Below are 26195 nucleotides of genomic sequence, written 5' to 3'. Positions count from 1 at the left end.
AGTATAGGTTCAGTGTTTAGCATTCGTATCAGTAGACATGCTTAAACACTAAATCTGCATTAATACTTTACATCAATGTGTTGTGCTTGTATGTTATATGCCTTGAAGAAAAATCATGCGTGGAGAGGATATCGTCACTGGGATGAATACTTTTGGTTTTCAGTCAATTATAGCATTGTTTTTCACCTTTTTATATAAATAAATTCTAAGTGATGACAAGCAAGCTCTTCTGAACTGTACAGCTGGTGTCATTTATCTGCAAGGCATTAAACCAATGCTTCAGCATAACTTTAGAGAAAAACAAATTGCTCTATTCAGATAGTTTTAACTGTCTAATTGCTGCTAAAATAATAGGGTTTCTGTTCTAATAAATGAACAGTGAAAATAGTTATTCAATTGAATGCCTACAGTTGCAGTTAAAGTGACACTGAGCTGTGTAAAAGACTGATTTCTCTAGCTTGATGTCCTGCAAGTCATTTAGGGTCTATGTGATATCTGATAGAATTTTCCTTTCCAATACACTTCTTCCCTTGCAACAGGTACCGTTTTGCAGAGATCCGTTACCATCGCCCCGAGGAGCACCACAAGGGGCGGACGGTTCCAGCCCATGTGGAGACCGTGGTTATATTTCTGCCGGATGTTTGGCATTGCCTTCCCACCCGCTCAGAGTGGGAAGCTCTCTCCCGTGGATACAAGCAGCAGTTGGCTGAGAAGCTCCAGGCTGAACACAAGGAGGCTGATGGAGAACAGGCACTGAACGCTAATCCTTTTCCATTTCCGCTTCTCACAGGCACAGGGACACAACCACAAACAAAAAGCGCAGCACATACACACACTTCAAATAACGTGCTCTTTTTATGAGCCTCGCATACATTCAAAAAGACCATAGATGCAAAGCTACAGTAACTGGTCATATAGCTGCCAGCTTGAAGTCTCATCAGACTTCCTGTCATCAATTCTTAATTGGTCTCATCTCTTCCACAAAAAAAAAGAAAGGAAGGTAGGGCAAACAAAACTGAATTTTATTTTCCCAAATAGTAATTGCATGTTAAGATTTGGCTATTTTTTTTCCACCCCAAAGAGAAAACCAAATTGATGCTGGAAGCTTGTCACCAGTTGTTGAGTTGGGCAGGTGATGTTAGTTGTTTACAGACATTTTCTCTATTTTTCCAAATTTTCCATATCCCCTTTCTCCTTTCTTTTTAACTCTAGTATGTTACTCTTACCTACACAATCATTGGGTGTACACAAACCCTTTCAAAGTATTTGATTTGCAGGTCAGTTGGTTGAGCCACAGTTTCGTGCAGTGGGGTGTGTGGAGCAGACACTTTGCTAGAGAACACGGGGGGCTTGAACCTATTGAGAGGGAATGAGAACACACACTGTGTGGCCTCCAAGGATCAGCAGTGTCTGTGCAGCCCTTGAGTCCTTTTGTTTGATGTCATTGATCACTCTTTTGTGTTCCACAGATCTGGCTTTGATTGGCTGATGAGTGGCATGTGATCAGTTAAAATGTGTGTATGTGTTTCATGTAGCAGTGAACTTTTATTCAGTAACATTAAGGAGGAGTCAATCTGAGGGGCAGTTGTGACCTTTGCTACTTGCACGGAACAACAACTCTTGTTTCAAAAGTAAGTACATTCTCCAGAATGGTAAAGATTTTTCTGATTATTCCTGTTAACTTGTTTAATTATATAGGAAGAGGAAGAGAAGGATGATGGAGAGAGTAAAGAAATCTCTACTCCTACACACTGGTCGAAACTTGATCCAAAGACAATGAAGGTAACTAATGCATTTATTTTCTTTGAAGTTAAAATCTCTTCAAAGATTAGGTTTTCACTGCTTTACTGAGTGAATGTGGGTGGTTTATACAATATTGGGCTAGACAAAGAAGCATTGCGCCAGCCACAGTCCTGAGCAGTAGGTGCATGTTAACTTGTAAAAACTGTTTCATAACTACCAGTGAATAGACATGAAATACTTCCTATTTAAATATAAAAACATAAAATGCTACAAACATTTGACAGGCTAGGCAATATCTGTGATGAAGAGGCCAGAGTTAATATCTCAAGTGAATAAAATTTTAAGATTTCCAGCATTTACAGCTTTTCACTTTTACTTTCCTGTATCAGAATATTACTTACAGACCAGATTGGAGACTATTTCAGTATCTCAGAAACTACCAACCTTTTGGAGTCTATAGCATGGGGGGCTTGTCCAAAGTTGGTGCCAGTCAACATCTGTACAATCTATTATTCATTCACAGTACATAGAGATTTATGAAATAAGATACTTCCAAATTGAAAACACTTTGAAATCTTTCCATCAATTAACATTGATTTGTATGCTGTTCAATTATTTAGTAATAGATATTATATACCTGTTGTATCTTGACTTGTAATATCAATGGTTTCTTTCTTTGTGATGTTAAGTAGCGTTGTCGTTTCACTATTTCTGACTTTTAAATCAAATTCCACTCAAGTATCCATGAAGACTGGGAGTTAAGCATGCATCTACATGGTCCTCATCATGGGTCCCAGCTCACCTTGCCTTGGTTCTTTTTTTTTAAAACATAAAGTAGCAAGCTCATTCATTTTGCATGAAAAGCATTGTCTCTCTGATAGTATTAAGGATGAGGAGTTCAGCTTAGCATTTAGTCCAAAGTTCATGGGATCTGATCGCAAATTGAAATGGACTTCTTATTTATCAGGTTAATGATCTGCGAAAAGAACTGGAAAGTAGGAATCAAAGCTCCAAGGGGTTGAAATCCCAGCTGATAGCTCGGCTAACAAAACAGCTCAAAACTGAGGCAGAGAAAGAAGAGCAGAAGGAATCAGAGAAATCAGAAAGAGAGGATGATGAAGAGGAAGATAAAAGATCTGAAGATGATAAAGAGGTGATGTGATCTGTTAATTCTGCATTTATCATTGTTCTGAGAATAGCATTGGTGCATTTTGGAAGTTGTGTGCAGATTGAAGCTGATGTCGCAGGTGCTGTTAGCTGTGGTTAGTAACATTATTTCTAATGTCAAGTATTCGTCTGAGGACTAAAGGTAAGATGGTGATTGTTTAGTCGCTTCAAACTTTTGCTCCATTACATTTCTTACCTTTGCATTATGTGTCCCCCTTTTTAAACCTTAGTTCTTTATTCTATCTGTCTTTTCTTATCTGCCTACGAATACGTCTATCTTACAATGGCTACAAAAAATTCTAAATCCGGGAAAAAAGAAACTCCCGTGTCTTTGTCTGCCAAGATTCTCTCTATCCTGGAACAGAATCGACAAGACATTTTAACTGATATCAAGACTGAATTTAGAGCATCTATCAGTCAGCTGGAGTCAAGATTGGATCAGATTAACGCCAGAGTGGATGATCAAGCCGAACATTTATCTCGCATCGACCTAACCTCTGAAGGTTTAAAACACCGCATTCAGCATTTGGAAACTCTCTGTTCCAACTTAACGGAGCAAAACAGCAAATTTATTTCCAAAATGGCGGATCTCGAAAATCGGAGCAGGCGCTGCAATCTGCAAATTCTCGGTTTGCCAGAGGCCACAGAAACGGGTTCCCCCGTTGAATTTTTCTCTTCTTTTCTCTGTGGGATTTTCGGGAAAGAATTTCTCCCAACTCCACCTGAGCTAGAAAGAGCTCACAGAATTTATGTCCCTTGAGCTGTTTTGGATTCTAGAGCACGACCAGTTATCCTGTGTTTCCATCGTTATCAGGTGAAAAACCGTTTGATTATGGAGGCACACTGACTTTCCGAAATAATGCCATTCGTATTGTGGAAGACTATGCTCCCCAGGTTCTGAAGATGCGTGCCGAGTTCAAAGGTGTTCTGAAAGAGCTCTTTAATCGTGGATTCAAACCTTCCCTTCGCAATCCTGCCGATCTTCGAATTACGCTTACTACTGGAGAATATAAGTGGTTTAAGTCAGTTAGAGAGGCTGAGATGTTTGTTGGAAATCTTCTAGCCATCTTGACTTCTTTGGACCCGGTTTGAAGTTCTAAAATAGCTGATGAATATTTCTTGAATTAAAGTCTTTTTTGCGAACTCAGACTCTATTTGAATAATTTAGTCCTTAACTACTGAGAACCTAAGGGTTTTAGTTGGTCTCTCCTTGGACTTGGTGTGATTTTCTTAAATAGATGATTTAAATTAATGTTTTCCTGTGGACTTAGATTTCATTTGTGTAATTTAGTTTACTTTTGAATAACTTTAACTGTAGGGAACTACAACTGGTCTTAATTTATTTGGGAGGCTTAAAGTTTTTTATTGAAGGTCTCCCTGTCAATTTACTGTATAAGACCTGCCTTTTTTTAAAACGGCTGATATGTACTCTAAGTATAAAATTTCCCCCTTTTACCCTTTTTTTTTCAATTTTTCATAGTTTCTTGCGGGTAGATTAGTTCTTGATTATTATTTTGTATTAAGTTTTATATTCTTTCTGATTAAGTTGTTCCTATTTGTAATTTTGATTTGTAGTGCATAAATTAGTTGGTATCTGCTATATTTTTTACACGGAGCTTATGTTAATGTTACGGAACTGGAAGTTGGTTTTTGGGGTGTCCTATTTTCTGTAGAGCTCGCTGCTTTTTTGGGTAACCATCTAGTTTTGGGTTGTGAGGGTGGGGTGGATTCTCCAGTACCAACACTATCTATTGTTTTTTTTTGTTTTTCCTTGTTATCCAGGACATGTCTATGTCCTGATTTTATTGATTTATGTTTATATTTTTGCTTCCAAACTGTTATTGCAATGTTTGATCTTATATATGCCTACTGCCTTTTACGTCTTAACAATTGATAATGGTTAGTCCATTGAAATTTGTGAGCTGGAATGTAAAGGGATTGAATCATCCTGTTCAAAGAAGAAAGGTCTTCTCCCATATTAAGCAACTTAAAGCTGACATTGCCTTCCTCCAAGAAACTCATATTCGTAGTTTCGATGATTCTCAGTTTATGTCAAAGTGGGTGGGTCAACATTTTCATTCATCCTTCCCGGCCAGAGCTAGGGGAGGTTTCCATTCTTATCAACTCAAATGTTCCTTTTGAAATCCATAGTAAGATACCTGACACAAATGGCCATTTTATTATTGTTTCTGGCAAATTATATAATACTAAGGTAGTAACCTGCATGCTCCCAATTCTGACGATGTTAATTTTTTTTGAACGCTTATTTTCCTCATTACCAGATCTGAACCTATATTCTCTTATATTGGGTGGCGACTTTAACTGCTGGTTAGACCCAACTTTGGATCAATCGTCCCCTGTTACTAGATTAACTACTAAATCTGATTTAGCTATTCTCTCTTTTCTTTCTAACTATGGTATCTCTGATATATGGCGTTTCCTTCATCCTACTGAGAGAGATTATTCTTTTTTTTCACATGTTCATCTTACCTTTACTAGAATTGACTATTTCTTCATTGATAATCAACTTATTTCATTTGTTCATTCTTGTGACTGTCAGAGTATACTGATCTCTGATCATGCCCCAGTCACTTTGTCTCTAAATTTTCCTGGTCTCCCTCAAAGGAATAAACATTGACGCTTTAACCCGACTTTATAATCGGATGATGTTTTTGTAAAATTTATTAAGGACCAGATAACTTTTTTCCTAAACACAAATATGTCATCTGAAATTTTATCCCAGATTGTCTGGGATGCTATGAAAGCATATTTGAGGGGTCAAATAATTTCATATACAGCAAATCTTAATAGACAGTCCCGTTCAGAGCGATTAGACCTGATTATCAGATTAAAGAATTAAATCAATTATATGCTCAGACTAAAAACCCTGAATTATATAAGAAGCGTATCGAACTCCAAACTAAATTTGACCTTCTCTCCACTCAACCAGTTGAACGTCAACTTCTTGAAAGTAAGAGTCGCTTTTATATTCATGGTGACAAATCTGGCAAGTTTCTAGTTAATCAGTTGAGACATTCTAAAGCTAAACAACATATTACAAAGATCTGGAAGGAGATGGGGATATTACATCAAATCACTCAGAAATTAATACCTTATTTAAGAATTTTTATTCTCGGCTTTATTCCTCCGAATCCCTGAATGAGAATATTTCCGTTGACCTTTTTTTAAATAGCTTGAATATCTCTTCGATTTCATCTGATTCTAAAACAAAACCTATTGAGCCTATATCATTAGAAGAAGTATCTTTTGCAATCTCTGCACTGTCATCAGGCAAATCTCCTGGTCCTGATGGGTTCCCCATAACATTTTATAAATCATTCTCTTCACTTCTTTCACCTCAGTTACTCTCAGTACTATCTGATTCGTTTAATTATGGTAAATTGCCACCCTCATTTAATGAGGCATGTATTATTCTTTTATTTAAAAAGGGCAAAGATCCAACAGAGTGCTCCTCTTACAGGTCAACTTCTTTGCTTAATATTGATGTTAAAATTTTGGCCAAAGTTTTGGCTCATAGATTAGAGACTGTTGTACCCTCTATTTCTGATGATCAAGCTGGTTTTATTAAAAATCGTCTTCCCTTTTATAACATACAGTGTTTATTTAATATTTTTTACTCACCTTCAACTGGGACTCCTGAATGCGTTATCTCTCTGGATGCAGAGAAAGCGTTTGATCGTATAGGGTGGAACTACCTCTTTGCAGTTTTAGAAAAATTTGACCCCAGTCAAAGTTTTATCTCTTGGATCAAATTACTATATCTATGTCCTACCGCCTCTGTTTTGACTAATTCTCAGCAATCCCAATTGTTTAACCTTAAAAGTGGCACTCGTCAAGGATGCCCTTTCTTTCTGATTTGGCTGTAGAGCCTCTGGCGATTGCATTTCGAAGTTGTCCTGAATTGATGGGGATCTGGAGGGGGGTGTTGACCATAAAGTTTCTCTTTATGCTGATGATCTATTACTTTTTCTTTCAAATCCGTCCATATCCTTACCTCCAATGTTTTCACTTCTTGATCAATTTAGCCAGTTCTCTGGCTATAAACTTAATTTACAAAAGAGCGAACTTTTTCTAATTAATAAAGTAGCACAAGTATTAGTATTTCGTTACCTCCCCTTTAAAGTAGTTGATAATCAATTTACCTATTTTGGTATTACAGTTACAAGGAATTTTAAGGATCTTTTTCGTGAAAATTTTGCCAATCTTTTGTACTCTACAAAACAGAGTTTGTCACAATGGTCACCTTTATCTATGTCCTTAGTAGGTTGTGTTAATGTTATTAAAATGTATGTTCTCCCTAAATTTTTATACTAATTTCAATCTATTCCAAGTTTTTATTTCTAAAACCTTTTTTGATTCCTTACACTCTATTATTTTGTCCTATCTGTGGAAGGGTAAGCGTTCCAGAATTAACAAATCTTACCTTCAAAAATCTAAAAAAGAGGGCGGCATGGCCTTACCTAATTTCCGTCAAGACTACTGGGCAGCTAACATTCGTTGTCTTATCTTCTGGTCTTTTTTCCATAGCCAGTCTGACCGCCCTAAATGGGTAGCAATGGAGCTGAATTCCACTAAGGATCTATCTATCTCTGCACTTCTTGGATCTGCACTCCCTAGTAGTTTGCCTAGACTAATTGTTAATCCTCTTGTTAGACATACTCTGTGAATATGGGCCTAGTTTAGGAAATTTTATGGTTCCTGTGGTTTTTCCCTTTCTAGTCCTATTTTACATAATCATCTTTTTCTACCTTCTATGCATGATTCAACATTTTATGATTGGTATAGAAAGGGCATTAGGTATTTTGAAGATCTTTTCATTGATAATTGCTTCACATCTTTTCAACAGCTCTCTGCTAAGCTTAATCTACCTAATGCCCATTTCTTTAGATATCTCCAAATTAGACACTTCATTAATCCTTTATTACCCAACTTCCCTGAGATGCCCAAGAAAATTGCTATGGACTTGTTTCTTTCTATTAATCCATTATGCAAAGCTTTAATATCTTTTATTCGTGATAAATTAGTATCCTTACGGCGCACCCCTTTGGATAAAATCAGAATGACTTGGGAACATGACTTAAATATCCCTTTATCTGATGAGGTTTGGGACTCGATTCTCAACTCGGTTAACTCAACTTCTGTTTGTGCTCGCCACTGTCTTTTACAGTTTAAGATTGTTCATAGGGCTCATATGTCCAAATCTAAATTATCTTGATTTTATCCTAATATTAGTCCTCTTTGTTATAAATGCAAAAGTGGCGAGGCTTCTCTCATTCATATGTACTGGACCTGTCCTAGTCTAGAGAAACTTTAGAGGGATGTTTTCTTAACTTTATCCTGTAATCTGAATCGCCACTAACCCTTTAATTGCTCTTTTTGGTTTCTTGGCTGAGACAGATATACGTTTGAGTTTGACTAAACATCGAATATTATCTTTTGATTCTCTCCTGGCTAGATGTCTAATTCTTCTTAGATGGAGAGATTTTGCTCCACTCACGCATGGTCAATGGCTTAACGATATCATGTCCTATCTAGATCTTGAAAAAATTCATTACTCAATTCTTAATTCGGACATAAAGTTTCATAAGGTCTGGGGACCTTTTATTAAGTATTTTCATAACTTTCCTTTGATTAAGTTTCTTGTTCAGTCCCTTGCTTTCAGCTTTTTGGTAGTAAGCATTATTATCTTCTGTTTTTAATTGTATTTACAGTTTTGGGGATTTGAATGTTCTGATTTATGTTTCCTACATTTTGCTCTGGTTGGTCTGGAGTTTTTTTTTTGCGGGGTGGGTACTAACTTTACACAACTTCAATTTGGGTGCTTTTTCAATTATTGTATTCTGTATTATATTACCATTGTATGTTTATCTTGCACTGTATTAATTTCCTATTTCATTCTTGGGGGTTTTTTATATAGTGGTGTAGAAAATGCATAAAAAATCAATTAAAATTTAAAAAAAAATATTCGTCTAATTTGTGGACCAATTAAACATAGAAGTACTGTTATAAGAAGTTTCAAACCAAACAAGTTATGAATGACGTATTACGATGGATGCAAGACACTGAAAAAGTAGTTGAAATAAAGAATTCTCTCTGTACATTAAAGCAAAAGCCATGTATTTTTCAAAGGGATATTGTCTAATTCAGGCATGGGCAAACTACGGCCCATATGCGGCCCGTTAAGCTTTTTAATCCGGCCCGCAGAACTTGATGAAATTATATTAATAAACCTTATTAACGTTTTTTCCCCGCAATTCTGGCGTTTTCCCAATAGATGACGCACTCTATATACATTGACCTTTGTTGAGGTGCAGCGTATTACTCCACATTTGTGCTTTACTCTTTGTTCGGCTCGACCTATTTGTGTGAACAGGCGTTCAGCGTCATGAACATCAACAAAACCAGCCACAGATCCAAGTTAACTGACCAACACCTCAGATCCATCCTGAGAATCGCCACAACAAAACTAAATCCAGACTTTGATGCGCTGGCTAAAAAGGGAGACCAACAACACTGTTCCCACTGAAATTAAAAATAAGTTTCTTCGTTGTGTTATGTAAAAAATGCATTTGAAAATATTTTTTCAATAAGCCTTACATGTTACATGTCATTTCTGTTAAGTGATGGACATGAGTAGTGCGCAGGTGCACGTACTTTCTCAAAATAAAAAATGCGCTCCAGATCAAATAACGCGCTCCGCATACTGGCGCGCTGTCACTGTTCTGTCCTTGTGCTGGTCGTTGTTGAGTTTTGGCACAGGGGACAATTGAATAAGAAGGAGCAGGACAAGTAGACCTGCATCTTCTACTGTTTTTGAAATAAAGACGATCAGGAGGAGAGTGATGATGATAATATCTTGAAGGATAACTGAATTTTCAGTGCTTTAAAATAATAACTGTTACTATTTAAAAAAGCTGTATTTTATTCATTTAATTTTCAGTGTTTTAAAAGTCATTTCAATAAATAGCTAAATACCATGGGACTTCAAAGACAGATATTTTGTTGTAATGCATTTGTTCATTTTCAATTGAAATTAAAGCACATGTTTTCTACATATCCCATGATATTTTATTTTCTCTTATGAGGTGTATTACCAAAACACTCCATCCATCTGCTCCTGGTCTGGCCCCCCTGTCAAATTTTAGAACTCTTTGTGGCCCACAAGTCAAAAGGTTTGCCCACCCCTGGTCTAGTTACTTGTGAGGATTTCTAAAAGGTACGCAAATTGTGATTATGTGAGTCCATAGGAGACTAATTGAAATATTAAAATGTGCAGGTAGTGAAGAGAAGAGTTCAAGAATATGGACATAAAACTGATGGGCTGAATGACTTGTTGAATGTTAACAGTTAGTTGGTGTTTTTGAAACTGCTGGTAGTATTTATGGTACTTAAATTTACTTTGCTCCTTCAGGAGGATGAGAAGAAACGGCAAGAAGAAGCAGAGCGTCAGCGGCGTGAGAGACGCTACGTACTACCAGATGAATCTTCCATCATTGTTCACCCTAACTGGACAGCTAAAGGTGGGAAGTTTGATTGCAGTGTCATGTCTCTCAGTGTACTTCTGGATTATCGATTGGAAGACAATAAAGAACATTCTTTTGAAGTAAGTGACTATGCATTTGTCTTCCTGGTTATTCTCTTGATCTCTTCCAAGTGCATGGATTCTGTTCACCATCCTGTCTGGAAAAGGGTTAATATCAACCAATGCAACACTCTCTGATACCTTCCTGAAAAGACGAATATTTATTTGAAGCTTATTTCATGCTGCCATTCAGATCTCTGCATTTGTGCACTAGAAATCTGCAGACAAGTGCTTGAGTTATTCTAACATTCTTTTCTTCCCTAGCCTTGAGTGATGTCAAGAGACAACTTCATCTCTCACCCTGCAGTTCTACCAACCTGTATAATGAATTCCTCAATAAAATGTTTAGTGTCATACAAACCAGAATTGACTGTTCAGCATCTTAAGCAAGCTCTGCAATTCATTCAGACCACAGCTGATGTAACCCAACTCCTTGCACCTGCATTTAAATTATTGTATCAAATCTTTGTCTCAGATTTCAAATGAGTTATTACCACTTCTACTGCATTTTACATTTGGAAGTGTTCTGACCACTTCTCAAAGACCTTATTTAGTACTTAAAATCTACCCTTTGTCCTCAACTGCAGAAGCATATCTTCTCTCTTGTGGGATGCATAGTGGCAGAGCAGCACCAGACACTAGTTTCAGTCCTGACCTCTGTGGATATGTGGAATTTTCATATTCTGCGACAACCATGGACTTTCGTACAGTATCCCAAGGACATTCTGGTTGCTTGACTACTCTCAATCTGTGCCAGTGTTGGTGGGAGTGAGAGAATTAAAGAGACTTGATGGTCAAGTGCAGAGGATTAGATTACAGGAAAATATGTGGAGGAATGGGACTGACAGTTTGCTCTGAAATTGTCTAGTCAGTTGACTGAACAGCCTCTTTGTTTCAAGCATCTAAGAAAACTTAACTAACTTAACAACTTGAAAACTTCAGTTTCATCTTTGGAATTCCAAAGAACAAACTTCTAATATGTATGTATCCTCCAAATATTGTTCTGATTAATCTAGAGTGCAAACAATGCCAATATGCTTTTTCCTGGAAATTAGACTATTTAACCTCAATAGCCTTGAGGCGTAATGCCAAGAATTCCTAATATTCTGCTAACTTTTTGATAATTTTTGTGTGTGTCTGGCATTCATTGATGTACACACATGGAATTGTATTGAGTTTATGGAGACCTCTGCTGCTTCTGGTTTTTCACCCTATGGAAAATGCTCCATTCTATCTATTTTTAGTGTGCTGCCTGCATTAGAATTCATGTGCCACAGTTTTGCCTACAACAAATGATCAAAATATTCTTCACTGCCTTCTGTGTCATCAGTAAACTTAAGCTTTCAATTTCATCATCCTTGTTTATGAATATAGTGGAGGTTTGTAGCTCCAACACAGACCCTTGTAGGATTTCACTAATCACACCACAACCTGCTAATTTAATTACTATCCATTATTTCCACAATCTTGTTTCCAGCTACTCAGTTGATTTTCCAGCCTGGTCATTACGTTGCCTTCAGTTCCAAAAGCTCCAACTTCAGCTGACTTATCAGATATTTCCTGCTAATCTATATAAATGATACCCTATCTGTAACCTTTTCAAAAAAATGTATTCAGGCCTTTAAGGTATTCCCTAACTTCTAAAAATGAATGCTGTTATTTCTAATCATATCATTATTATATAGATAAATATTTTTCTAGGATGTTACACAGGTTGCTCTAAACTGTTGTAAACTGTTTTCCTTGCTTTCCTAGTGAGGTGTTAATTATATGCTTCCATTTTAAATGAACATCCCAAATCAAATGAACTTTGAAAATTATAGAAATTCTGCATTATTCTCACACATTATTCTATAAAGGAAATGATCAGGGCCTGGCAGTTCGTAATCTTTCGTGCTATAACTTTATTGCCAAAGTTCATTTTGGTCCATCTCTTTTCCTTATTAGATTGCTAGCCATTTCTTTAGAGGCAAATACCACTGCAACATAATTTGTTTTACAGGTCATTGTATCCTCTTTCATTTGCAATGCCATGGTTATAATAAATACATAAGAAATGGGAGTAGGAGTAAGCCATTCAGCCCATGGAGCCTGCCCTGCCATTCAATAAGATCTTGGCTGATCTGTCCGTAAACTCAGCTCCATCTACCTGCCTTTTCCCCATAACCCTTAATTCCCTTACTATATAAAAACCTATCTAACTGTATTTAAATTATATTTAATGAAATATATTTAATAAAAATATATTTAATGACTTTTCTGAACCTGTGCACCTGATCACATTTTTTCTATGATGTAAAGTTTATGTCTCTGTTGAATTTCATTTTACTTATATATTCTTTCTTGCTGTCTAACTTGTACATTCTTTGTATCTCAATTTGTTATTATAGGATCTGCAATAGTTTAGAATTATCCTTAACTCTTTTATTTTGAAGGCTCTTAATTTTTAGCAGGTAGAGCCCATTCTTTAGCATCACATCATGTTTTGAGCACTTCCTACTCCTCTAGCCATTGGCATTCATCATGTTTAGTGTGGTCAGTTTATTTCAACACCTGCAAGTCAACCTTGTCCACGTCATTCGTGTTTCATTTGCTTCCCTTTTAAAATGCAGGGAATATGATTATGTTAGATAAAACTTCATGCATTGTTGATCTATTAACCAGTCAATACAGAATCTTCCCTGTGCCTGCTACCTTATTATCATAGTCATTAAAAAAAGGTATAGCACAGAAACAGGCCCTTCAGCCCATCTAGTCCGTGCAGAACTGTTTAAACTGCCTACTTTCATTTACCTGCACCATGACTTTAGCCCTCCCATCCATGTACCTATCCAAACTTCTATTAAACGTTGAAATTGAACTTGCATGCATCACTTGAGCTGGCAGCTCATTCCCCACTCTCATGGTCCTTTTGAGTGAAGAACTTTCTCCTCCTTAAACTTTTCACCTTTCACCTTTGGCCCATGACCTCCGATTGTACTCCCACCCAACTTCAGTGGAAAAAGCCTGTTTACATTTACCTTCTCTATACTCATAATTTTGTATACCTCTATCAATTCTCTCCTCAATCTTCTACATTCTAGGGAATAAAGCTCTAACCTATTCAACCTTTCCTTATAACTCAGGTTCTCCAGTCCTGGGAACATCCTTGTAAATTTTCTCTGTACTCTTTCAATGTTATTTACATCCTTCCTGTAGGTAGGTGAGCAAAACTGCATACAATACTCCAAATTTGGCCTCACCAACTTCTTATATAACTTCAACGTGATGTCCCATCTTCTATACTCAATACTTTGTTTTATGAAGGCCGTTGTGCCAAAAGCTTTCTTTACAACCCTATCTTCCTGTAAAGCCACTTTCAATGAATTATAGACCTGTTATCCCAGATCCCTTTGTTCTACAGCCCTCCTCATTGTGTCAGACCTATCCTGGTTGGTCCCACCAAAGTGCAACACCTCACACTTCAGAGGTTTCAATGGTACATTTAATGTCAGAGGAATGTATACAAGATACATCTTGAAAAGCTTTCTCTTCACAAAAAGCCATGAAAACAAAGGAGTACCTCCAAAGAATGAATGACAGTTAAATGTTAGAACCCCAAAGGTACCCCCCCCCCCAGCTCCCCTCCCTTCCGCACATAAGCAACAATTCCCCCCTCCCCCCACCGGCAAAAAAAAGCATTTCCAGAGCCATAAGTCTCAGTCCTCTACAGGCAAACAAAGCTCTTGGGCCAAGCCCTTGGCATGCCGAACAATGGCCATTCATTAAACCCCAAGAAAAAAAAAATCGGCAAAAAAAAATTAGAGAGGAAGCCAGGAACAATATTTTCACCAGAAAATAGTGAATTTAGACTCATTGTCTAAAATACATGGAATAACACTCAACACACCATACTTAGAAGAGCACTTGTTGCCATAACCTTTGGAAGTAGAATTGGCTAAGAAGTCCTCTGATCCTATTAGATTCTGTATATCTGTTTACCACCAGCTTACAAAAGTTTAAAATTCCCCTGTTTAAACCTCCTGTACCTTTGTCAGGTGATTGCTTGATTGTAGGCCAGGTGCCTGTACATTTGAGCCTTAAATCTTTTAATATTTCATGATTATGTCATGAAAATCTCCAAAAGAATACCATCTTTTTGATCAGTTATGTTGTTTCATCAGAAATTGCTAACTCTATCCCTCCATGTTGCCCAGTAGTAGTAGTAGTAGTAATGCAGTCACTCAAGCTGAGTATGATGTTCTCTGAAGAAGTTAGGTGAGCATTGTTGGTGGATTGGCTTTCGAGCCATATACTCTTGTGCATTGTGGCTAAGTGTAAGTGGTGGTTGTGGTACCTTACCCAGTAGATCTTGTGTATATTGGAGCCCATCGAACATAACTTTTCTTATTGTCCCATTAATAATATCAGAGCTCTCAAAATGAAACTGATTTTCCCCCTCACTGTTCCTTTAGCAATCTGGTCATCCTCCTAAGCTACACATGGTCTTGGTAATAATGCAAAATAAATTGACTGTTGAAATCTTCTTCCTTTGTTTACCAACTTCAACCTGGTACAATTTTAACAGGACCTCTGGCATATTTTTAGTGCCAATAATGTTTCAGGCTAGTTGGACATGGTTCTGAACTAGGCACCAGATCAAATTGAATTCAAACTCTTTCCATATTTTGTGAAATTCCCACAACAATCATGTTTATTTTCATTTCCCCCTTCCCATTCTGGACAGCACTTCCTCCATCTGTCCTGGCAATCGTTATTCTTACTCTGACCCATTGAACCCATTGCCGTGATTGTTTTCCACATTGTTCCCCTTTCCCTGTGCACCATCAGTCACAGCACCCTACTGTGGTCTTGCAGCCCAGCAGCGTGATTGTCAGCACCAAACTGCCCAGGTCCTTCTCTTCCCCCCCACACCACCCCAACATAATGCATCAATGTCTTCAGCACTCAATCCAACTTGATGGTACTGCATATAAAGCCGTTTCATAACACAGCTTCTCACAGGAGTCTTATTCTTAACAAACCCCCACATCCTCCAGTTGGGAAGCATGGCAGGCTATCCTATAACAAATACTATTTGTATATTACTTTTGGAGTTTTTTATATAAACTAAAATACTTGAGCATGCACAAAGCACTACAGGTAATAGAGGCTTGTGGCAGCAGACCCTTCCCTCACTGTAATAAATTTCTCCTTGCAGGTATCTCTGTTTGCTGAACTCTTCAATGAAATGCTGCAGAGAGACTTTGGATATCGAATATACAAAGCGTTAGTTGCACTCCCAGAAAAAGATGACAAAAAGGAGAAAGAGAAGAAAGAGCGGAAAGAAGAGAAAAAAGAAAGTGAGAAAAAGGAGAAAAAAGAAGAGAAGGATGAAGAGACAAATGAGCCAAAGAGCAAAAGAAGAAAATCAGGAGATGAGAAAGATAAGAAAGAAGATAAAGATGGAAATAAGGTACTGTTGCTTTTGATTAAACAAAGGCATGTTGAGGCTATAATTTCAGTTTATTAAATATCATAGGATTAGTTATATTAATTGTATCTATGCACAAGGAAAGGGTTGTCCAGCCTGATGCTCAGCCAAACTCGAGACACCAGCCCCCATTCAAATGCATTTATTTCACCTGGAACAAGGTCAGTTACACAGGGCAAGGGAGCAAATACTGAAAATACCTTAATCCTGCCAAATAATTCTCTCATTGCAAATTTGAAATCTTGACAATAGGCAGAATGGTGCAGCTGGGAGAGGACTGTGGCAGCAGACCCTTCCCCCTTAGCCGAATTCACTGCTTCAGTAACCCAGGGCATGTCCTGGGTGGTGGGCTGGAATGGAGTAAGAGACAAGGGGAGGGGAGAATTACCAGAAGTTAGAGAAATCAATGTCCAGACAGTATGAGGTGTTCTTTCTGCAACCTGATGACATGAATAGTGATTGATAACTTTTCTCCCTCTAAGCTCTTCTCTCTTTCTCACCTGCTCATCACCTCCCTTTAGTGCTTCTTTCTCTCTTCCATGGTCCACTCTCTTTCTTCAGCCCTTTACCTCTTCCACTTATCACCTTCCAGTTTCTTACTTCATCTATCCTCCCCCATCCACCCATCTTCCCCTCACTCCGCCTTCTTGTTCTGGCTTCCTTTCCTTCCTACCCAGTCCTGATGAAAGGACTCTGCCCAAAATGTCGCCTGTTTATTCCTCTCATAGATGCGTGACCTGCTGAGTTCCTCCAACACTTCCTTCGGTGTGTGTTCCTCAAGATTTCTGGCTCTTGTGTTTGGAGTTTTTGTTGTTTGGTTTCTTTGATTAAAACTGGAACATACAAACCTTAAGTATATAACAATTCATAATGCCTCTTATTTTTGACTATAGTTAATAACTGGTGAAAGTGAAACACTCCATGAGCTTTGAAACTAAACAATATTTCAATTACATTTCAGAAAGAAGAAAAGGACCGAGATGAGAAAGATTTCAGAAAGAGGAATGACTCTAAGGAAGATGAAGAAATGGAGGAGGATGCCAATCTGGATGATTATGATCCCTTGGATGCAGATGATGCTGAAGATGAAGATGAAGATGGTAAAACTTAGAGCAGTGCTGGTAGATGTTAGTTGATCAAACTTATTTGCTTTCCGTGTGCATGAGAGGAAGAACGTAAATTTCAAAAGGTGGAAACTAGTAAGGAGGTATGACCTGTACAAAGAAATATCTTTGTGGGCAGGTTTTCTAGAGCTGTTGGGGAGGGTTTAAACTAATTTGGCAGAGGGATGGGAAACCGGCGAGATGGTTGAGGATGGTGAAGTTGGTATACAAGCAGATGCAGTGTGTAGTGAGACTGTCATGAAGGACAGGCAGAATTGTAGTCAGTGGGATAAATTACAGTGCAACGGGGACAAAATCGAAAAGGGTGATGAATACAGGACTGAAAAAGTTATGTTTGAAAGCCCACAGTATACAGAATAAGGTGGTCTTGTAGCACAGCTAGAGATTGGATGGTATGACGTGACCATCACTGAGTCAAAAGGACAAGCAGGTAGGCAGAGGGCATGGCATGGCTCTGTTAGTTTTTTAAAAAATGAAACCAAGTCCTTAAAAGAGGTATAGAGTCCTTGTCAGTAGAGTTAAGAAATCGCAAGGGTGAAAAAACCCTGCTGTGATTTATATACCGACCTTTGAACAGTGTGCTACAATTTACAACAGGAAATAGAAAATGCATGCCAGAGGAGCAGTGTTACAATAGTCATGGGGGATTTCAGTATGCAGATAGATTGGAAAAATCAAGTTGATGCTCGATCCCAAGAGAAGAGAGTTTGTACAATGCCCATGAGATGATTTTTTTTTTGGAGCAGCTTCTGATTGAGCCCACTCAAGGAAAAGCTATTCTGGATTGGATGTCGTATAGTGAACTGGATATGATTAAGGAGCTTAAGGAGGCAGTGATCATAATGTGATAGAATTTACCTTGCAATTTGAAAGGGAAGAACTGAAGTCAGATATATCAGCACGAAAGAGGAACTGGCAAAAGTTGATTGAAAGGGGTCACTAACAGGGATAATGACAAAACAGCAGTGGCTGGAGATTCTGGCAGCAGTTCGGAAGGCTCAAGGTAGACACGGCCTAAAGAAGAAATATTCTGAAGGTAGGATGATGCAGCGATAGCTGACAAAGGAAGTCAAAAACAACCTAAAGTAAAAGAGAGGGCATATAATAGAGCAAAAATTAGTGAGAATTTAGGGGATTGGGAGGCTTTTAAAACCAACAAAAGGCAACTAAAAAAGCCATAAGGAGGGAGAAGATGAAATATGAAGGTAAACTAGCATTTAAATCAAAGAGAATACAAAAGACTTTTTTCAGATAAATAAAGTGTAAAGGAGACAAGAAGCTATTAGACCACTGGAAAATGTTGCTGGAGAGGTAGTAATAGAGGGCAAGGAAATGGCAGGCGAACTGAATTAAGTATTTTGCATCAGTATTCACTGTAGAAGACACTAGCAGTATGCCAGAGGTTTAAGAGACCAGGGCAGAACTGAATGCGTTTGCTATTACTAGAGAATGTGTTTGGGATGCTGAAAAGTCTGAAGGTAAATAAGTCATCTGGACCAGATGCAACACACACCAGAATTCTGGAAAAGGTAGCTGAAGAGATTATGGAGGCATTAGTAATCTTTCAAGAATCACTAGATTTCAGCATGATTCCACAGTACTGGAAAGTTGAAAATGTCACTCACCCTTCAAGAAGGGGCGGAGAGAGAAGAAAGGAAATTTTAGCCCAATTAGCCAGATATCTGTAGTTGGGATGATGTTGGAATCGATTGTTAAGGATGGGCTCTCATGGAAGTTCAAGGAGCTGGGTTAGGTACAATAGACAGTGTTTTAAGCAAAGAGAGGAGGAATGGGCTAAGAATTCTATACTTGAATGCGCGTAGTGTCAGAAATAAGACAGATGAGCTTGAAGCTCAGGTGAAAATGGGGAACTAAGATATTGTTGGGATAACGGAGACATGGCTGCAAGGGGATCAGGCCTGGGAATTGAGTGTACCAGGGTATACGTGCTATCGTAGAGACAGAAATATGGGAAGAGGGGGTGGGGTGGCCCTGTTGGTGAGGAATGAGATTCAGTCCTTAGCAAGAGGTGACTTGGGTACAGGGGAAGTAGAGTCTGTGTGGATTGAGCTGAGGAACAGTAAGGGTAAAAAGACCCTAACGGGTATTGTGTACAGGCCCCCAAACAGTAGCGTGGATATTGGGTACAAGTTGATTAGGGAGTTAACATTGGCATGTGCTAAAGGTAATGCAGTCGTTATGGGAGATTTCAACATGCAGGTGAACTGGGAGAATCAGGTAGGTGCTGGACCCCAGGGTAGGGAGTTTGTGGAGTGTCTAAGGGATGTATTTTTGGAACAGCTTGTGCTTGAGCCAACCAGGAACGAGGCTATTTTGGACTTGGTGATGTGTAATGAACAGGAATTGATAAGTGATCTTGAAGTAAAGGAGCCATTAGGAAGTAATGATCATAACATGATAAGTTTTTATCTACAATTTGAGAGGGATAAGGGCAGATCAGAGGTGTCAGTGTTGCAATTAAATAAAGGAGACTACGGAGCCATGAGGGAAGAGCTGGCCAAAGTTAAATGGGCGGATGCCCTGGCAGGAAAGGCAGTGGCAGATATTCTTGGGGATAATACAAAAGATGCAAAAGCAGTTCATTCCAATGAGAAGGAAGGATTCAAAGAGGGGAAAGGGGCCACAGTGGTTGACAAAGGAAGTCAGAGATTGTATAGCATTAAAGAAAAAGAAGTATGACAGGGCTAAGATGAGTGGGAATACAGATGATTGGGAAAGTTTTAAGGAACAGCAGATCTTAACTAAAAAAGCAATACGGAGAGAAATAATCGGGTATGAGCTCAGTCTAGCCAGGAATATAAAAGGGGATAGCAAAAGCTTTTTTAGCTATGTGAAGAGAAAGAAGATAGTTAAGAACAATGTTGGCCCCTTGAAGACTGAATTGGGAGAAATTGTTATGGGAAACAGGGAAATAGCAACAGAATTTAATGCGTACTTTAGATCTGTCTTCACCAGGGAGGACACAAGCAATCTCCCAGATGTATGGATGGGCCAGGGTCATAAGATATCAGAGGAATTGAGACAGATTGACATTAGGAAAGAAACTGTGATGTGTAGACTGGTAGGACTGAAGGCTAATAAATCCCCGGGTCCAGATGGTCTGCATCCGAGGGTTCTAAAAGAGGTGGCTCAGGAAATTGCGGATGCATTGGTAATCATTTTCCAATGTTCCTTAGATTCAGGATCGGTTCCTGAAGATTGGAGAGTGGCTAATGTTATCCCACTTTTCAAGAAGGGAGGGAAGGAGAAAACGGAGAACTATCGCCCTGTTAGCCTAACGTCAGTCGTGGGGAAGATGCTTGAGTCCATTATTAAGGACGAAATAGTGGCACTTCTTGATGGCAGTAATAGGATTAGGCCGAGCCAGCATGGATTTACCAAGGGCAAATCATGCTTGACTAATCTGTTGGAGTTTTTTGAGGGTGTAACAAGGATGTTAGACGAGAGTAAGCCAGTGGATGTTGTGTACCTAGATTTTCAGAAGGCATTTGATAAGATGCCACATAGGAGATTGGTGAGTAAAATCAGAGCTCATGGCATTGGGGGCAGGGTTTCAACATGGATAGAAAACTGGTTGGCAGATAGAAAGCAAAGGGTAGCAGTGAATGGGTGTTTCTCGGACTGGCTGGAGGTGACTAGTGGGGTACCACAGGGCTCTGTATTGGGACCACAGCTCTTTACGATTTATGTCAACGATTTAGATGAGGGCATTGAAAACTATATCAGCAAGTTTGCTGACGAGACTAAACTGGGTGGCAGTGTGACATGCGAAGAGGACGTTAGGAGAATACAGGGAGACTTGAATAGGCTGGGTGAGTGGGCAGATACTTGGCAGATGTCATTCAATGTGAATAAATATGAAGTTATCCACTTTGGAAGCAGGAACAAGAGGGCAGAGTATTGTCTGAACGGTGTAGAGTTAGGTAAGGGAGAAATGCAAAGAGACCTAGGAGTCCTAGTTCATCAGTCAATGAAGGTGAATGAGCAAGTGCAACAGGCAGTGAAGAGGGCAAATGGAATGTTGGCCTTTATTACAAGGGGAATTGAGTACAAGAGCAAGGATGTCCTTTTGCATTTGTACAGGGCCCTGGTGAGACCACACCTGGAATATTGTGTACAGTTTTGGTCTCCAGGTTTAAGGAAGGACATTCTGGCAATTGAGGAAGTGCAGCGTAGATTCACTAGGTTGATTCCTGGGATGGCAGGGCTGTGTTACGCAGAGAGATTGGAGAGATTGGGCTTGTACACACTGGAATTTAGATTGAGAGGGGATCTGATTGAAACGTTTAAGATAATTAAAGGATTTGATAGGATTGAGGCAGGAAATATGTTCCAGATGTTGGGAGAGTCCAGTACCAGAAGGCATGGATTGAGAATATGAGGTCAGTTATTTAAAACAGAGTTGAGGAAGAACTTCTTCTCCCAGAGAGGTGTGGAATGCACTGCCTTGGAAGATGGTGGAGGCCAATTCTCTGTAGAACACCACTGGCAGCCAACCAAAAAAAGAGAAGGACCTCTTTATTCATACTTTTTATCTCCTTCCAGTCAGCCAATCTTCTATCCATGCTATTATCTTTCCTGTCATACCATGTGGTTTTATCTTGTTAAGCAACCTCATGTGCGACAAGACCTTCTGAAAATCCAATAAATGGCATCCACTAACCTTCATTTATCTATCCTGCCTGTCATTTCTTCAAAGAATTCCAACAGATTTGTCAGACTTGAATAGGCTGGGTGAGTGGGCAGATACTTGGCAGATGTCATTCAATGTGAATAAATATGAAGTTATCCACTTTGGAAGCAGGAACAAGAGGGCAGAGTATTGTCTGAACGGTGTAGAGTTAGGTAAGGGAGAAATGCAAAGAGACCTAGGAAATATGTTCCAGATGTTGGGAGAGTCCAGTAGCAGAGGGCATGGATTGAGAATAAGAGGTCAGTTATTTAAAACAGAGTTGAGGAAGAACTTCTTCTCCCAGAGAGTTGTGGAGGTGCGGAATGCACTGCCTCGGAAGACGGTGGAGGCCAATTCTCTGTATGCTTTCAAGAAGAAGCTAGATAGATATCTGATGGATAGGGGAATCAAGGGATATGGGGACAAGGCAGGGACTGGGTATTGATAGTGAATGATCAGCCATGATCTCAGAATGGCGGTGCAGACTCGAGGGGCCGAATGGTCTACTTCTGTATCTATTGTCTATTGATTCTTGGAGGCACGTGATAGAATAGGCCAAAGTCAGCAAGGTTTCCTTAACGAACATTCTGATAGAATTCTTTGAGGGGAAAAAAGCAAGCAGGATAGACAAAGGAGAATCAGTGTATGTTGTGCACTTGGATTTTCAAAAGGCCTTTGACAAGGTGCTGCACATGAGGCTGCCTAACAAGATAAGAGCCCATGATAAATGCAGGAGATTTATGAAGTATTCCACTCCACTCTGATTGTATTGGTGCATTTATTCATGATGCTATTAGTAGGAGTGCTCACCGCACATTCTAATTGAGATAGTCGCATCTTCATACCAAAGACATCCTGTAAAGAAGTACTGGGTAGTATTATAATTATGCTAAATGGGTTGGACTTCAGAGTTAGTAACTCAAAAATGGGCATTTACACTGCACCTTATCAACAACAGAAATGTACACTAACACAATCTTATATATAATGTGTATTAAAATGCCCCTTAATGAAACATTAGCATGAAGCCAGAACGTCAAGCCAGGTTCCTTGTGAAGTGCTAACAACAAACATACCGAAAGTAGCTATAATCAAAGCTTACACAAAGAAAACTGGTTGAGGTTGATGGAAGTCAGTTGTCCCAAACCCAAGGTATCATTGCAATAGTTTTTCAGGGCATTGTCCTCAACCCAACCATCTTCAGCTGCCTTTTCAATTGCTTTCCTTGTGTTATAAAGTTGAAAATTGTTTGTTTCCTGTTCATCACAACTCCTCTGGAAATTAAAGTCCATGCATGTCTAGAGGAATACCTAGTCAACATTCAGGTATTATCTTTTAATGACAATCTCCAATAAGAATCTCTAATAAACAACCCTTGATATTTGGACATTATTACCACTATTCAAGAAGCCAAGGAATATGGCTTAATGCAGCCACATAAATGCCATACCTATTAGAAACAGGTCAGTGGCAGGATACCTTGCACTATGTGATTTGTCTCATGATATCCAAAATCTTTCCAACATTAATCAGTCACAAGTCAGGAGTCTGATGAAATGCTCCCTACTGACTTATTTGTGTTGCAGCTCCAACAATCGAGAAACTTAAACCATCCAGGCCAAAGCCTGCTCACGTGTCACCTCATTTGTGCCCTAAACATTTCATCCCTGCATTATTGATGTTTTATATATATATACAATCCACAAAATCTCTTTCTGAACATCTCCCGAATCTGTGAAAAGACAATGCCCATGGGTACGAGTGAAAGGACACGAGTACACTACTGCCCATGGGTTCTCCTCCAAAACACCCAATCCAGTTGAAGAAAACTGTCCACTACATGGGTAATAAAGTCTGGACGGTGTATCCTGTGCTCACCAGTCATGCACACATCCTAAAAAAAAATGGCATTTTATCAAATACATAAGGGCATAATTATGGCAAATAAAGCTACAAGAGGAAATAACTGTACGTGTATGTTATTGGAGAAATGATGGCAAATTATCTTTAAAAATGGCAAATATTGTGCTTCATGTTCACAGATATAAATTGTTCAAAAAAGAAGGGGTAGGAGAAAGGGGATGTTGGATGGCAGTACTGATTTGTCAATACATTGTAAAGCTGGATCAAGGGTATTCTTGAGAGACAAAGTGAATCCATTTGGTTTGAGTTGCAAACAAGAAAGTTTTTATTAAGTGAAAACTCATTAGCAAGCTATACTGGAAATGCCTGACTTTGAGTAGATCGGTCGCCTGGTCTTGGTTGGTCCTGGGTTATTAATGAAGTAAGGATGAGAAAGGTAGAAAGAATTACAATCTTACAATCTTCCCTATGTATAATAAAAAGGGTGTGAAGAAAATCTATTTAAGCAGTAGGTGGTAATGACTTGCAACTTCTACTTTTGGAAATGATGAGAGTTGCAACTCAGTGACTTCAAAGTGAAATAATTAGGGCATCACAGTAGTGTAGCAGTCAGCACGACACGATTACAGCTCAGTGTCAAAGTTCAATTCTAGCATCCTCTGTAAGAAGGTTTGTTTGTTCTTCCTGTATGCGTATGGTTTTCCTCTACATGCTCCAGTTTCCTCCCACAGTTCAAATCAAATATATACCAGTTGGTAGGTTAATTAGATATTGTAATTTGTAATTAATTGTAATTAAGCTAGAGTTAAATCGAAAGGGTTTCTACAGTTATATTAATAGCAAAAGGATAATGAAGGATAAAATTGGTCCCTCAGAGAATCAGGGTGGACAGCTATGTGTGGAGCCAAAAGAGATGGGGGAGATTTTGAACAATTTCTTTTCTTCGGTATTCACTAAGGAGAAGGATATTGAATTGTGCAAGGTAAGGAAAATTGGTAGGGAAGTTATGGAAACTATGATGATTAAAGAGGAGGAAGTACTGGTGCTTTTAAGGAATATAAAAGTGGATAAATCCTCGGGTCCTGACAGGATATTCCCTAGGACCTTGAGGGAGGTTAGTGTCGAAATAGCAGGGGGTCTGACAGAAATATTTCAAATGTCGTTAGAAACAGGGATGGTGCCAGAGGATTGGCGTATTGCTCATGTGGTTCCATTGTTTAAAAAGGGTTCTAAGAGTAAACCTAGCAATTAAAGGCCTGTCAATTTGACATCAGTGGTGGGTAAATTAATGGAAAGTATTCTTAGAGATGGTATATATAATTATCTGGATAGACAGGGTCTGATTAGGAACAGTCAACATGGATTTGTGCATGGAAGGTCATGTTTGACAAATCTTATTGAATATTTTGAAGAGGTTACGAGGAAAGTTGACAAGGGTAAAGCAGTGGATGTTGTCTATATGGACTTCAGTAAGGCCTTTGACAAGGTTCCGCACGGAAGGTTAGTTAGGAAGGTTCAATCATTAGGTATTAATATTGAAATAGTAAAATGGATTCAACAGTGGCTGGATGGGAGATGCCAGAGAGTAGTGGTGGATAACTGTTTGTCAGGTTGGAGGCTGGTGACTAGTGGTGTGCCTCAGGGATCTGTACTGGGTCCAATATTGTTTGTCATATACATTAATGATCTGGATGATGGGGTGGTAAATTGGATTAGTAAGTATGCAGATGATACTAAGGTAGGTGGCGTTGTGGATAATGAAGTGGGTTTTCAAAGCTTGCAGAGAGATTTAGGCCAGTTAGAAGAGTGGGCTGAATGATGGCAGAGGGAGTTTAATGCTGGTAAGTGTGAGGTGCTACATTTTGGTAGGAATAATCCAAATAGGACATACATGGTAAATGGTAGGGCATAGAAGAATGCAGTAAAACAGAGTGATCTAGGAATAATGGTGCATAGTTCCCTGAAGGTGGAATCTCATGTGGAGAGGGTGGTGAAGAAAGCTTTTGGTATGCTGGCCTTTATAAATCAGAGCATTGAGTATAGGAGTTGGGATGTAATGTTAAAATTGTACAAGGCATTAGTGAGGCCAAATTTTGGAGTATTGTGTACAGTTCTGGTCACCGAATTATAGGGAAGATGTCAACAAAATAGAGAGAGTACAGAGAAGATTTACTAGAACATTACCTGGGTTTCAGCACCTAAGTTACAGGGAGAGGTTGATCAAGGTAGGCCTTTATTCCTGGGGCGTAGAAGGTTGAGGGGGGACTTGATAGAGGTATTTAAGATTATGAGGGGGATAGATAGAGTTGACATGGATAGGCTGTTTCCATTGACAGTAAGGGAAATTCAAACAAGAGGACATAAGTTGAGAGTTAGGGGGCAAAAGTTTAAGGGTAACACGAGGGGGAATTTCTTTACTCAGAGAGTGGTAGCTGTGTGGAACAAGCTTCCAGTAGAAGTGGTAGAGGCAGGTTCGGTATTGTCATTTAAAGTAAAATTGGATAGGTATATGGACAGGAAAGGAATAGA

The 26195-nt window shown here is 38.9% G+C and overlaps 1 protein-coding gene across 2 annotated transcripts in view; it reads left to right on the top strand.

Moving 5' to 3' along the window:
* Positions 1-26195, top strand: part of ccar1 (cell division cycle and apoptosis regulator 1) — a 66779-nt gene that overhangs the window by 31163 nt on the left and 9421 nt on the right. For both annotated transcript variants that reach the window (XM_059947312.1, XM_059947313.1), the window contains exons 14-19: positions 540-750; positions 1699-1782; positions 2711-2896; positions 10343-10534; positions 15714-15968; positions 16948-17086. In XM_059947312.1, coding sequence (XP_059803295.1) covers positions 540-750; positions 1699-1782; positions 2711-2896; positions 10343-10534; positions 15714-15968; positions 16948-17086 — 1067 coding nt within the window. The remainder of the gene's footprint in view (positions 1-539; positions 751-1698; positions 1783-2710; positions 2897-10342; positions 10535-15713; positions 15969-16947; positions 17087-26195) is intronic.

The sequence above is a fragment of the Hypanus sabinus genome, chromosome 22 (assembly GCF_030144855.1).
Source record: "Hypanus sabinus isolate sHypSab1 chromosome 22, sHypSab1.hap1, whole genome shotgun sequence".
Lineage (NCBI taxonomy): Eukaryota > Metazoa > Chordata > Chondrichthyes > Myliobatiformes > Dasyatidae > Hypanus > Hypanus sabinus.
This window is presented reverse-complemented; position numbering and strand designations above follow the sequence as displayed.